This window comes from Tetrao urogallus (genome assembly GCF_951394365.1).
Source record: "Tetrao urogallus genome assembly, chromosome: 1".
Classification (NCBI taxonomy): Eukaryota; Metazoa; Chordata; class Aves; order Galliformes; family Phasianidae; genus Tetrao; species Tetrao urogallus.
The window spans coordinates 40972379-40987663 of NC_136813.1; the positions used below are offsets into that span (position 1 = coordinate 40972379).

At 37.9% G+C, this 15285-nt stretch overlaps 1 protein-coding gene across 1 annotated transcript in view; it reads right to left on the reverse strand.

The window, feature by feature from the left end:
* Positions 1-744: 744 nt before the first annotated feature.
* Positions 745-15285, reverse strand: part of TBC1D4 (TBC1 domain family member 4) — a gene marked incomplete at both ends in the record, with an annotated part of 102699 nt that continues 88158 nt past the window's right edge. The window contains 8 exon segments of the mRNA XM_079547043.1: positions 745-767; positions 770-977; positions 2724-2900; positions 4897-5066; positions 7654-7813; positions 10053-10297; positions 10779-10937; positions 11933-12091. Of these exon segments, the coding sequence (XP_079403169.1) occupies positions 745-767; positions 770-977; positions 2724-2900; positions 4897-5066; positions 7654-7813; positions 10053-10297; positions 10779-10937; positions 11933-12091 (1301 nt within the window).

The window sequence follows — 15285 nt, forward strand, 5'->3', positions numbered from 1 at the left end:
GAAGCAAGCAGGCTAGGAAAGAGGCATCACTGCTTTTGTGTACACTTATTTCTTAAGTCTGAGTTACAAAGGCTTGAGATGATGATGTGATGCTTTTTTCAGGTCCAACATGCATGTGGATGTACACTGCTGACCAATACAGCCCAAGCAGCAAATAGCACTAGAGCTCCTCCTGCATGAACCAGGCCATGATACTTATTCTGCATTACTGGTCTATGAGCAAAACGTCAGTACAATTAGAAGAGAGGTACGCATGAGTTCACACAAATTTTCCATAGAAGATGTGAAACATGCTGCTCTTTGGAGGGAAATTACATTCTTTTTTTTTCTTCTTCAAGTATTATTCAACATATATATATATATATTTATATGTATAAAGACACGCTATCTTTGTTTCACTACAAGATAAGCACATCCAGAGTGAAATTGTAGTTCACTATTATCTTGGCTTTGAGTACTCAAATTTATCTTTTCCTTTAGGTCAATTCTAAATATATATCTACTCATCATAATTACATGTGAGAATCCTTTATTTCCCCCCTTGTGATTTATTTACATAATCATAAAAAAAAAATTAATAGCTTGAGTTTGCATACTGAGATTTGAAGGCCCATCTGTAGCTATAAGTGTCCCAGCACTAGTTTTGGATAATAACATTGCCTATTGCTAAGTCCTTTGAAAGCAGCATACTCATCTTTTCATTCCCTTAATATTTGAAGAAATGCTGCCCTACAATACCCTGGTTTATGGCTTATTCCTTATTTTGTTTTATTATTTGGATTGTAGTTTACTTCTTTCAAGAGCAGTTCACAGTCAGACAATGCTTCTGTAGGCAAATATTTAATTATCTGCTCAAGAGTCTTTTGATATGTTATCTTCTCCTGTTCCAGTGACTGAATTGCAGTCTTCATTTTGTTCTCTTGAGTCAAGATAGTCTCCAGGCTGGATTCCAGACTCTGAATTTTAGCATGAGCAACCTGTAAACAATAACGTTATCTTTTTAATAAATCAAGATGTTCTGAATAACATTTATTTTTCTTATGGCATGCTGTTTGGTAACAACATCATATAGCTACATAGATGTTTCTAAAAGACACCCACGTAGGCAGATGATACAAGGGATATCTACTGTATACCATGCACTGAATCTCCTTAGAGATGCCAAATTAATCTGAAGGACTTCTGAAAGCTTTACACAAGGAAGGAGATACACAAGCTGCAGCAAGTAAGCAACACTTGGAAGTAACAAACAACTGAAGTTACAGGGGAAAAAAGAAAATTGGGAGCATTAATAGCACTGGAAAAGTGCCTACTGACAGTGTGGGAGCAATGAGAATCCTATGAAATAAAATTAGCAGGGTGGAGAGATGAGAGAGGAAATGAACCTTAAAATGGTTCACTTGAGAAGTAGACAGTGTTCCCTCCCCTCCAACAAAAGAACTATAGTTTCTTCTGGGAATAGGACACTGAATAGAAATCAGAAACCCTGCACCTCAGCAGATGCAAATGCTTCTCCATAAGAAGTGAGGAAATTCTAACTATTCCCAGGTAAGGGCCAAAGCAAAGAACAATAATGAAGAAGCAGTACAAACAAAAAGACAAAGAGTGTAAGGAACGAATGAAGACACATTATGACACAGCAGTCTGGAAGAATAGAAGAACTTACAAGGAACCTTTCAAATTATTAACTCGTAATTATTCTATGCCCTTGGTGCATTTTTAGAACAGAGATAAAAGGTCAGGCAGTAGTCAAACAAACAAACAAACAAACAAAAAAACAAAACAAAAAAAAAAAACACCAAAACAAAACAACAAACAATAATATAGTAAAAATAATGATAATGAAAAAGTAATCCTTATTTTCAACAACACCAGAAGAACACTGCACAGCAATCTCAGCACATTAAACAGAAAAATAACAATGTCCCGATCTCCACTTTATTTTTTTCCTGTTTCTATTTTCAGGTTTCCTGAGATGAAGGTGCTCTCTGAGACTTTCACTATGCTTGTTCAAGTAACACTTGACTCCAGTAAGTGGCCAGGTGATGCAAGAAGAACTACCCTTTCAAGAAAATGCAAGACAGTGCATATAAGAAAACTCGAAACCAAGTCTTGGTCAGGCTATTGGAGAAAGGTTGAAGAGTGAAGGAGGAAAAGAAGTCTTTGTAAAGCATGACTGAATCAAGCAAAGTTTTGCGGGCACACAGCTTTATTCAAGTTTGCTACAAGAGGCCATCTTCCAAATCAAGAATGTGATTAGGAGCTTCATCAGACAGAAACAGAAAGATACTGCCTACAAAGATCTGGAGAAAGTAAGCCTACTCAACTATGGATTATTTCTTAAAACAGAAATAGAGAAGCAAGTAGCAAATTGCTTCTCACTAGAGAAGCAAGGTGATGAAGGGACAGAACTGTTTTGTTTTGGTTTTTTTCAGCAAGATGCATAAAATTTAACCAACAACTTTTATGTGAACTGTAGAAATATTTTGAGGAAAAAAGGAATCTAAAACAAGAAGGAAGAATGTAAGGAATGACAAGCAAGTTAAAAATCCCTAACAGAAGCAGAAGCAAATCCTTGTAATTGAGAAGCAAATCATTGTCAAGCTTAGCTGCATAAGATCTTACAATTAGAACATTTCTCGTACAGTTATAAAAAGATACTTTGCTATCAGCTGAGCCATAGGAATGACTGCTCCACAAGTTTGTTATCTTCACTCATTTACCTGTAGCTTCTCCAACAAATCCATGTTTTGCCTTTTCAGGTGGTTATTTGCTCTCTCCAGCTTCTCCAGGGGTTCACCATCATCACAGAGATTCACATTTTCCTGCAGTTCATCCTGCAGAACATGGTACTCTACTTCATAGGCATGCAGCTGTTTTGAAATATCCATCTCAAATACCTGCCATGAGATAAAAGAATTTTTAACTACATTGGAGAAACAGCACATTTATTCTATTTGAAAGTTTGTCTAAGAGAAAACTTTGTTTGATTATTCTTTTTTTTTCCCTGTACCTTTCAAAAATAAGCTATTTTTCAAGCAAGAATATTTTAGCATGCAGACTTTAGAATAAATCTGATCACAACAATGTTGCCAAATATCACCTCTTGATATCAGATCTTATGATCTTTTGTGCAGGAGTGCTAAGTTGAAGACAATTTTATTTTATTTTATTTTTAATTAAAGACAAAAGGGTGATCCAAGACAACCATCAGGGTCATATGACCTCTGTTTGTACACTTGGTCACAACATCTCAACTTCTGAAAGTTACCAGATACTTTATACTAGGAAGGATGGCTACTGTGACATCAATGCTGCTCCTTGTTACAGAAGTCACAAACATTTCACAAATAGAAAACACATGGATCCCCCACATGTTTTGCTCTACATTCACTACTCTTCAGGTTATTTAAAATGAGACAGAACTTAAGTGTTCATTCTAGCTAAATGCCATTTTTCTCTGCTGACTACCTAGTCAACTCTTTATCAGTGAACTGTAGTCGTGCATATCTTTCATTATCCTTCATTTTTCTTTCATTCTCTGCAATAACAAAGGTCCTGAGAATGACAACATTAAGATAGCCAAATGACTCCACCTGCAGCAGCCCAGGTAGGAGTGATATGATGCAAGCAGTGGGCACATGAATGCAGATCCAGAAGGCTGGCCAGCATGGGACCACACCACAGGCAGGCAAGTAACCTTCATCTCAGAGCTATGTTGACCCATGTATAAATACACTCATTTCCACTGAGACAACATAAACTGTTTACTTGATCAGATATGGCTCTGCACAAAGCCACTTCTACCATTTTCATCATAGCAAGGTTGCTCTGCAATGCACACAGACTGCAGGACAGAAATTTATTTTCCACTAGTATCAAAAACACTGAACTATCATCTCTGCCACTGCCAGAATTACTGAGGTGTAAAGGTAGACACTGAAGTGTCTGATACAGGTTCAGCATTGCTATCACAGTCAGTACAAAGAGGAAGTGAAGATTTAAATGACATCAACAAGTGACTTAACTGACAGCACTAGAATCATTCTAATGTTAACTGAGCAACAGGAATACATCAGTATTAACTGAACCCCTGCATGGAGAGATGGTTTTCCAGAGCTCTTTTATTATCTCTAGTTGCCACATGAACAGGGAAAACTGCTCACCCATTCTCAGCTCAGGTACTAGACTGAGATTCACGTTCAATTTGCGTCTTCATTGCAGAGAAAGAGGAGAGATGAAGAAAGTGGAGAGATGAAGAACCCAAGCACTGTCACTACTCCACAACAAACTAAGCTCTTTCCTACATCAATACCAGTAATTCTTTGTCTATCTTTCATTTGCAATTTTTGCCACCAAATTGCAGTGACTCTACTTTTACCCTTCTGAAGATGAAACGTATAGGAGTCATGTTTTCCCAACAGCTGGGACAGGAAAAGATTACCCTCTTTTGTATCTTTAGTACTAACAATAATGTAGTAACTGAAGTCTTTCTACAATGGGAGTTCTAAACCCGCTGAAAAATCAATCATCACACAATCACAGAAGGGCTGAGGTCAGAAGGTTCTTTCTTGTGGCCATCCGACCCAAACCAAGCTCCATCAGGGCCACTTGGAGCAGGGTGCCCAGGTCCACATCCAGGCAGCTTTCAAAGATCTCCAAGGAGATTCCACAGCCTCTCTGGGCAGTCTGAGCCAGTGCACCATCACTCACACAGTGATGAAGTGCTTCCTGATGACCTATTTCTACGCAAGTTACGGGGAAAATGAATCCATTGCATTTCACACAAAAAGGGACATCCTGAGAAGACTTCTACATACTCTGTAGCCTTCCTTAGGCACAGACTTCTAAAAGTAAACTAAATTGGAAAAGAAGTAGAGAGAAAAACAAACTTACCTGGGTAATAATCTTTTCCATTTGAGGTTGAGTCATATCTGGAATAGTGGTTTTAAGAAAATCAACAATATTCTCAAAACTCTCACATCCCATTATAGCTGTCTCTTGACTGCTAAGTAGACTCAGTGCTACTTTAAATATGACTTCTGTTCCTTGAAGAAAAATAATGTCTAAAAAAGAAAATAATTGAAAATGAATGAAAATAATTGAAAATGAGTGATTTTTTTTTTAGCTTTATTATTTTATTTTAAAGCAAACATACCGCAGATTTATTCAGTTCAGAAGTGCAACCTGTCTTACTTCAGCATGAGGCTAGAACAGATACGAGCATTTTCTATCATCTTGCAAATGACATGCTTTCTACGTCTACAATAGTTGTCTGCAATAAACATTTCATTACTACCTACTCTGCTACACACTGTTAAATAACTGCTAGCTGATTTTAAATGCATCTGTGACTGAAAAACAACTGGGAAGTGGATCACATCACAGCATATTGATGTTTTGCTGTTTTCTACATGCAGAAGCTAGTCACAGAATGGTTCAAGTTGGAAAGGACCCTTAAAGGTCATCTAGTTCAACTCCCCTGCAATGAATAGAGACACATACAGCTACATCAGGTTGATCAGAACCCTGCCCAGCCTGACCTTGAATGCCTCCAGGGATGGGGCAACCACAACCTCTCTGGGCAACCAGTTCCAGTGCCTCACCACCCTTATTATAAAAAAAAACATTTTCCTTATATCTAGTCTAAATCTCCCCTGTTCTAGTTTAAAACCATTTTCCCTTGTTCTATCTCAACTCTTCTATACACTCTTCTATAGAGTCTGTCCTGTTCCTTCTTACAGCCATCCCTCCCCCGCCCCCCTTTAAAACACTGATAGGCCGCTATCAGGTCTCCCCAGTGGACCTTAATAGTCCTTAAAAATGATCATGAGATTTCCACTACCAACCATACCTTTCTCAAAATCCATCATAACTATCACATTAGCTATAATTTATGCTTCAAACCTTTATTTTGAGGTAATTATGTAACAATTGCATGGGTGTGAGGGGAACTGCAGGCTCTGCACAAGTCAGTTGAGAGAGACTGCACAGAAATTAGAAATCTCACTGCTAACTAAAAGCTTACTATCAGCAGCAGAACAGAGGCTATTGCGATGAACACAATGTATGAGCAGTTCAGATAAGCCTCCTTTGCTCTTGGGCTTCATCACACCGCCAAGCGCAGGGCTATACTGCTGAACATCCCAGCCTCCAACAGTTATACAGTGAGGCCATCCCTGATCCTAGTCTGACACTACGGGGTAGCATCAGGACACCACTGAGGCAGTCATACTATTCAGACACAGTTTCCAAAACTTCCTCTTCTCAAGTCTAGGATACACATTTAACCAGTACAAGTACATTCTATAAGCATATAATTTGTAATTGGCAGACATCAGCCATCTGTTATCAGTATGCGACAACTGAGTGTAAGACACTGAAGAGGCAGGAATCCAAAGCACTGGGAAGTAAAACAGCATGTTGGCTTCTCAATTTTTAAATAAAAACATGCCTTGCTCAGCTCATTTGACAGAGTAATAAACTCTGACCTAAAGAATTAATTTTCCAAATCAGATGTCCACTGAAACTGGGGTTAAAAAAAAAAAATAAAAATACAACAATCAAAAAATCATCACACTTTTGTCTTGAAAAATAGAATCAAAAAGAAAACACATAAAAATGCTTGAGTGTCCAGGAATTTGATAATCCTACTGGAAAGGACATGAATCTGTAACACAAATACTACTGAAAAATAGAGAAATCAGTTGTTCACCCAAAGTGTAGTCAGAAAACATTTGCTGCAAAAAAGAAAAAAAAACCCCACAACTCTGGAATACAGAAATTAACATATCAAAACAGAGAAAGTAGACAAGAAAATCTTGCAAAGCAAGTAAAAAAAAAGAGAAAAAAAACTTCTAGTAATAAAAAATGAGACAGAAGATATAGATTCCTTAAGAAAATAGAAAAATGAAAATCAAATGAAAAGGTGTCTGTTTTAAGAGGAAGTATATATTTGTTGCATATTTGCACATAATGAGTTTTACACATGGGAACAAAACAAAAAATAAAATGCTGCATTAGTAGGGATTTGATTAAGCTGTGTTTTTTTCTACATTAAAAGAAGACAAAACCAACTGCTTATGCTGACACTGTGAAAATTACAAAGCATAACCAATATTTAAACTTCTGTACCATTATCTGAAGAGTATCGTGGAAAACTAGTGAAATAGAATAGGAGGCATACTAAGACACTTCAATATAAACGAATACTTAAAACATCGTTTAAGTCCAAATTAACTTGAAGTTTTACTTATCAGAAGCTTTTCAGACATACTTCCTTGAAAACCAATACATTCTTTTTCTTCTTCACCGTGCTGAAGTTCAATTTGCAAGTTTCATGAGATGAACTTTTCTACAGATTTGACTAAACACTAGATGCACAAAAGGCATTCACCACAAACTTTTCTTTTTTCTCAAATCCTGACTAATAACAGAAGATAATCAATTATTCATGTTTGATGTTTGAAAGAATACATTTGGTTTTCCTCTTCAACATGGAAATGACATCCCAGTATGAGGAGTATTGCTACTTGACACCCACAACAGTCACCCCAAACATCACTAGTATATAGAAAACTATTCCCTTAGAGTTTCAAAACACAATGAACAATGTCATTCTATTTATTATTGCAAGAGAATAATCATTCTTACCAAATACTCTGGCTACAAATCCCAATGGAAACTGAGATGCAAACAGTGTAAGAAACCACGGTGCAGCATAAAGACTGGGGCTGATTTCATTTTCTTCAAGATGATTATAGAGGTCTCTGTGGTAATCGTGAAGAAGCCTTGACAGCTGATACATCTGAATCTACAGTGCATCAGGGGAGCAGAGGAAAGGGAAGTGGAAAAAGACTAATTCAGCTTTACCCTTCATTTTTCACTCAAGAGATATTAACTTCAATATAGATGGCATTGTAAAATTGCTGCTTAGGGCCTCAGTTGATATCCACCCGTATCTAAACAACTCAGTCCTAATGAATTAAAACCAACAAAGTCATCAATAACAATGAAAGTTTGAACCTCGTTATTAATTAAAGAAGTATCATTTCAGTTCAGATTCATAGACTTCAGGTAAGAAGAGAACATACTGATCTAATTGGATCAACACACTAGAATTGCCATCTTGGATCAATGAAAGTAAAAGTAATGTAAAACCATCAACACATCAAAACTCTTTGTTAAAGAATCAAACTACTTCTGGCTGAAATTATCCATTTCAGCTTTCATCCTTTGAAGCTTGGCCACATTTTTGCTGCACTTAAGACTCCTTTTCTACAGACATCGCTTTGGACAGCTTCTTATACCCACACAATACATTATATGAGTCTGTAGAGATGTACCAGGTAAGTATTTCCCAGCACACCTCGCTCATGTCACTAGTCCAGAGAAATTTAAGATATTGATGCAAGAAAGTGCTGCTATATAACCACTCAAAGTGTACAAAGCAAAGTTGTTAAAAGTTGCTATTCCATGCTAAAAATAGCACTCTGGCAAACTATTTCCTTGTGATTTTGATTTTGTACTGATTTTAGATTCCAGAGTAAGTTGCTCATAAAAAGCAGAAAATAAGGAGCAGAAAGATATTTATTGCTTGTTAGGTGCAATTCTGCTATTACGAGTATCTTGTGCTTAATGTGACTCTATTCCTTGAGAAGAAAATGACTTAGTGGATCTAGTTGCTTTCCTACTTATAGCCTTCATGACTATTCTCTATCACGGACTGACTGCACTTGAAACTATCAGTCAGTGTCCACAGATAGATTGCTTCTCATTCTAGCAAGTTTGCTATATTTGTGCATGCATTTGAATCCTTGCTTTAAATGGCAAGGATGCTATTTAAACACAGTCTGAACACTGTCAATACAAAACACTTTCATGTGGGAAATTTTTAAGTAATATCACAAAGGCAGTAAACCAGTTATAGAGTGGGGTTGTTATGAAAGAACAATTTAGATCACTCCTTTTCCCTGAAAATTAAGAAGACAAGTCAAGTAAGAAATTTTATCCTAAAAAAAAAAAAAAAAAAAAAAAAAAAAAAAAATTCAACATTTTTCTTCATGTTGCACGTAAGCTTGTATGCATTCTGATATAATTGCAAAAGAATTCACAACTGTTCTAATCATATTAAAAAAAAAAAAAAAAAAGAACAAAAGACGAGGCTTTAGTGAGATTCTTTAAGTCATCTTCAATAGTTTAGTTTGTTTTCAGCAGATTAAACTTGTACTTCTAACAACCTAAGAGCAAATGGTGTGGGAAGAGATATCAAATCATCCGAAGGGCAAGCAGGGCTACGTTCTCAAAATTAGAAAACTTTCTTCCTACAAGTTTCCGATGAAGAAAGTTTCAAACTTACACAAATCAAAAAGTGAAATCCTAAACATGTGGTCACTCTTGAAGCATCTTAAAGTCTACTACTGCAGCATACCATATAAATGTTAAAAGATCATCTTCCTAGAGAAAAAACAGTTTATGTAGATCTGAAAGATTCCCTGTTTCCTTCCTAAGCAGTCTTGAGTATCAGTAGATAGTTTGTAAAGATTAATATTGAAAAGTCACCTCGTTTCATTACTAAGCTACACAATTCATTGTTTGTCTATTTTTATTCTAAGTTGGGATTTGCAGCGGGAAGAAGACAATGAGAGAAAAGAAGTACGATGCCACATGAGAATGGCCTACGGAGTACACAGACTGGCCACTGGGTGTCACTATTGACTTGACTTAGAATTTTGTAACTCTCAAGTCCTTATGAATCGAAGAAAAACAAAATCAAATTTATCTTCAAACTCTGTCTGTACATATGCAAGCAGAGAAAAGCAGACTTTCCAAACAGGAGACCCTAGGAACATGTGGCAAGCAAAGTCTGCAAGTTCCAGACTTTTTGTTTGCAAATTCAGAGGCAAAAATGGGTTTAATGGTAACATTTTCATGTACCTAATTATGTCCAAAACTGAGTTAAGAAGTTTCATAAGCCCCTGGAGAACATGAGCAACCTCAGAGAGCTCAGAATTCATTTAAAACTGTTTGCTTTAGGAAAGGATCTGACTTACCTGTAGTGACATCATGTCTGGCCTGTACTGCTTACGAAAGCCAAGGTCATACATGAGGAACTTCAGCATTTCAAAAGCCTGTTCCTCGCTCATATGTAGAAGCAGCACTCCAGCTACAAAGCTTATACCTTGACAGTAACCCACTTCCTTGTCCAGCAAAGAATATGCTTTCAGGAGATTAAAGAGCGATAGCTGTCCTGCTCCCAGCTGGGTAGAAAAGTAAGGATGTGTAGGGAATGTCCGTCCTGAGGTAAAGAGAGAAGAATAGCTGATATTCAATGCTTCTAAAAAAAATTAAAACAAAAACAAAAAAAAACCCAGATCCATTATATAACAGCCTTCCTCTCTTCCCACAGGCCTCCTCCTTTTGCTTCGATATGCAGGTTGATTTGAGTAAAAGCAATTCATATTTTAGCACAGGCTTCAGATTGTATCCACTGAACTTATTTCATATTCTCTTTTCCCACACATAACTTGCAGAAATGACTGCTCGATTTTCCTCTTTTGATACAGACGTAGAAGAGTGTAAATAAGAATACCATCATCTAAGTGTCCTTGTAGCAAGTCATTTCTAAGTGACACATGTAGAACGTATTCTCACAGTACAGAAAACTGTGCTCACACAGCAGCATCCATCTCCAGCAACAGCTTTCATTAAGACTGGTGTATTTACTCTCAGACACATGGAAAACATCAGAAAAGTCTCCCAGCCACCAACAGGCATACCTAGATCTACAAGGATGGCATGCTGCTGAGCAGTCAGTTGTTTCAGAAGCTCTTTGTAAGAGACATCAGGAGGCTGCTGCTTGTTTGGCAGTCTGTGTCTGACTCGATGCTGCACAGCCAAAAATTGCCAAATTTCTCCTCGACGACTTTTTGGTACACCTGCAGGTCAGGCAGAACACAAGAGGCTTAAGCCAGGGCATGATGTTTGAGCTGTAACATGCAAGAATTTGCTTTATGAAGTCTTAGCTTAACCAGCTCAGAGGATCCCTTACACCTTCAGAAGCTCTTCACTACACACTGCATTCTCGCAGTTCAGTCCCACTAACTCAACATTAACTACAAAGTTATGATAATTGCGCTGAGCAGTTTCATTAGGCAACTGAGGCACAGACATCACTTAGTTTGCTACCTCTGGGCTGTTAGCCTCCAGCAGGAAGAGATATACAACTCCACCCAGAACAAGATAAAGAGCTACTTTTAGGACTATGACTACATATCCTAGAATCACAGAATGGCTTGGGTTGGAAGGAACCTCAAGGATTATCAAGTTCCAACCTCTCAGCAACAGGCAGGGTTGCCAGCTGCTAGATCAAGTACGAGATCAGATTGCCCGCGGCCCCATCCAACCTGGCCTTAAACACTTCCAGGGATGGAGCACCCACAACTTCCCTGGGCAACCTGTTCCAGCAGCTCACCACTCTCAGTAAAAAACCTCCCCTGATATATAATCTAAATCTCCCCTCCTTTAATTTAAAACTATTCCCCCTTGTCCTATCACTACCTAACTGTATAAAAAGTTGATTCCCCTCCTGTTTATAAATTCCCTTTAAATACTGGAAGGCCACAACAAGGTCTCCCTGCAAACTCCTCTTTTCCAGGCTGAAGAAGCCCAGTTCCCTCAGCCTAACTTCATGGTCCTCCTCTACAACTCTCCAAAAGCTCCACATCTTTCAGACACAAAACCACCTACTTTCAGTTTGATAGCTATAAAATGTGGAGATACAAGCAAAAAGAAGGCAGTTTTTAAAATGATTTTCTGCTACCAAGACCAGGGTACTGCTGGTGGATTTCCTTTAGTATAAAAAGGCAACAACAAAAAAGATCCTCAGACTTGATAGCTAAATAAAATAAATAAAGCCATCTTGTGTAAATACCTTCTTTCAAAATACCATGAATATCTTCCATATCACATCGAATTTTGGCTCTGCAGTTAAGTAACTTCTTATCCCAAACATTTATGACATCTTTCTGACATGTACCAACTTCATCATAGTCCAGTTTGACTTTTCTCGATTGGAGCTCATCTCTGCTTGCTAGAGCACAAAGTATTAAAAAAAAAAAAAAAAAAAAAAAAAAGAAAAAAAGAAAGAGAGAGAGAGAGAGAGAGAGAGAGAGAGAGAGAACAAGGAAAAACTTTAACATCAGATAATTACACCAGACATTAAAAATCAAGTTGGATATGTCCATCTGATAATCTCACCAGAGATAAATAAACTTTTTACAATCCATCAGTTAACAGCTGAGATGGGGCCAATCCTCTGTCATAAAACGCTGCAGGTAGCAATTTAGCTTCTATTACTGGGTCTTGAGCATTAGTAATTCATGAAATACACTAAAACATTTTTTAAGCTTGGGGCAAGAACAAAAACCTGCTCAACACACTGCTCTGCAAAAACACCTTTAATGATTTTTTTCATTTAATACCTAACATCAGAATGGTTTTAGCATGGAAAGTCCCAAACATGAATTTTTATAACAGAGATTTAAGAAACAAGTTAGGCAAGTCTTCTAAACTGAAGTCTGTCACACTGGCCTCAGTTTTCACACATCCTCTAAGAGGGTCTTTAGGGTTTCTTGCACTGCTGCCTGGCATCATCAGGCTGACTAGAAGTGAATAAAATGAAGAATCTAACAAGAACCATATGCAGAAAGATGCATCTGTACTTCATGCACAGAACACACCTTACTGTACACTCAACAATTTTACTGCATAACACTACCTACGGGCACGATATTTTATCCAGATAATTCCCTATTTCTGATGTAAATTACTCTGGAACTTCATGGAGGAATAGCTTCCATTTGTATTACTGAGAAATTAATGTGGTTGTTTTATTATACATTATATGCACACAGTAAAACGTTCTGTTTCCACATACTACTGGCATCAAACTGGAGTAAAGATCTGAATGTGTCTTAATTTACAGAGGTAGGCTTAATTATCATTCGGCTGAACAGAGTATTTCACAGTATCATCTCTGAAAGCTGAAATCCAGTTTATCCCAAATTTGCTTTGATGGGTGTGCAGTATGCACTCCTTGCAGGAGACTCCCTTCTCTGCACAGACGAATTCCCGCTCCCAACCATCCCCTCTAAGTTAAAGCAAACTCTCACATCAGCATACAACCTGTAAAGCAATGCAATCTGTTCTTTCACATAATGACCTTACTGTGCATGCAAGCAATGCTGATGAATCTGTAAGCTCACTGCACAGCTGATCAGAAGATTTAGATGATAAATCATTTCCAAAAGCTGTATGTGTCATGGTTTTATCATGTCTCCTTATCATTATTCCACATCATAGCACCATGTAGTACACTGAGAGTTAAAGAGTTAATGCTCCAGTTCTGGGTACCTGTCCTAGAAGTGAAGAAGAACTACATCTCCCAGAGGACTGCATTCTGTTCCGTTACAGTTTCTGCACAGAGGGAAAGATAAAACTGTTCTCTTATCATGTGATGCTCTCTCTTCCCTACTGCTCACCTAAGCATTACAGTAAGGCCTTTGGTTTTCGGACACTCTCTCTCATCTTATTTATTACCTTCAATTCAAATGATATTGTATCATATTGTATTATAATGTGCTAAATGTGCTATCTTGCATCCTTATTTAGTAAATTAGTCTCTTTCTCCTCAAATCACTGCCATCGTTATATTTTAGACCCATCACCTTTTCTCTCTCCTGGGGCATGGGTCCATGGGTTCCCCTATCTCACTAGTCACAGAACCGGGACAAACCAGCCTGTAAAACATTGACAGTATGCTACACCAGTGAGATTCTATTTACTGAAGACTCCTGAGTGCGTGTAGAGGCAACTGTTCTGCAAGGAGCAATAGAATCATAGAATCATAGAATCACCAAGGTTGGAAAAGACCTAAAAGATCATCCAGTCCAACCGTTCACCTATTCCCAATAGCTCCCACTAAACCATGTCCCTCAACACAACATCCAGCCTTTCCTTGAACACCCCCAGGCTCGGTGACTCCACCACCTCCCTGGGCAGTCCCAGTGCCTGACCACCTTTTCTGAAAAGTAATACTTCCTGATGTCCAGCCTGAATCTCCCCTGCCGTAGCTTGAAGCCATTCCCTCTGGTCCTATCACTAATGACACCAGAGAAGAGGCCGACCCCCAGATCACTACAACCTCCCTTCAGGAAGTTATAGAGAGCAATACTCTTCCATAAAAATCAATAATGTGGTCTCACCAAAAGAATCTGCAGTCTGATTGGGCCAATTTTAAACACTACCCTATTATTCTATGATTTCATTTGAGAATGCTCATTCTTCTAAGCAGTATACAAATCTGTGAAAGACTATCAGGAAAATTAGCTTTTACCTGCTCAGAAAAAAAAAAATAAAATACAAAAACCAACCAAGCTTGTGCAATTTGTAGAACTTACCTTCTGCAAAACAAAGAGCTAATAGCATCCAAGTCTCCTCGACAGCAAAAATTAAAGGAAAAAAGGTTCTATTAACATTTTGTAAATAAAAATAAAAACAAAAAAACCCAGAACACTACTGAAAACCATTCTACAGCAATTCCACTTTAAAACCACTCGCATACAGCTGAATAAATTCACAAGTAGGAACCTGGCTTCTAATAGAGAAATGGAAAATTAATAAAATAGAGAACTTTTGTTACCACATTTTTCATTCTTGATATCTGCTCTTAACTGTAGGTTAAGTTGCCAACCACTGCCTGAACCTGTGTTTATTTTTAAGCACACATCAGTTCTGCATATGTATCATCCACAAAATGGTTCATGTTACAGCAGCCAGAAGAAGGAAGCATAGATATAGGCATTAAAGCAGTTTACTTCTCACCCTCTGAAAATGAGATAAGGAATTTGAGGGCTGGACTCAATGATCTCTAGAGGTCCCTTCCAGCCCCTGCAATTCTGTGATTCTGCAAATTCTAGCTATGCAGAGCACATTATGAGACCAGATTCACTACCAGTACTTATGATACTGCATACAAGAACAGAGCTTCTTGGAGTGCAAACCAAGATGTCGGATAAGTAGATAGGTCCCAGTTTGGAGTCCTCACTGCTGACACTCACAGCATGTACTGACAGGACAAGGGGTAACATTTAAACTAAAAAGGGTGACATTTAGACTGAATATAAGGAAGAAATTCTTCACAATGAGGATGGTGAGGCACCAGGACAGGCTGCCCAGAGAAGCTGTGGATGCCCCATCCCTGGACATGTTCAAGGCCATGCTGGA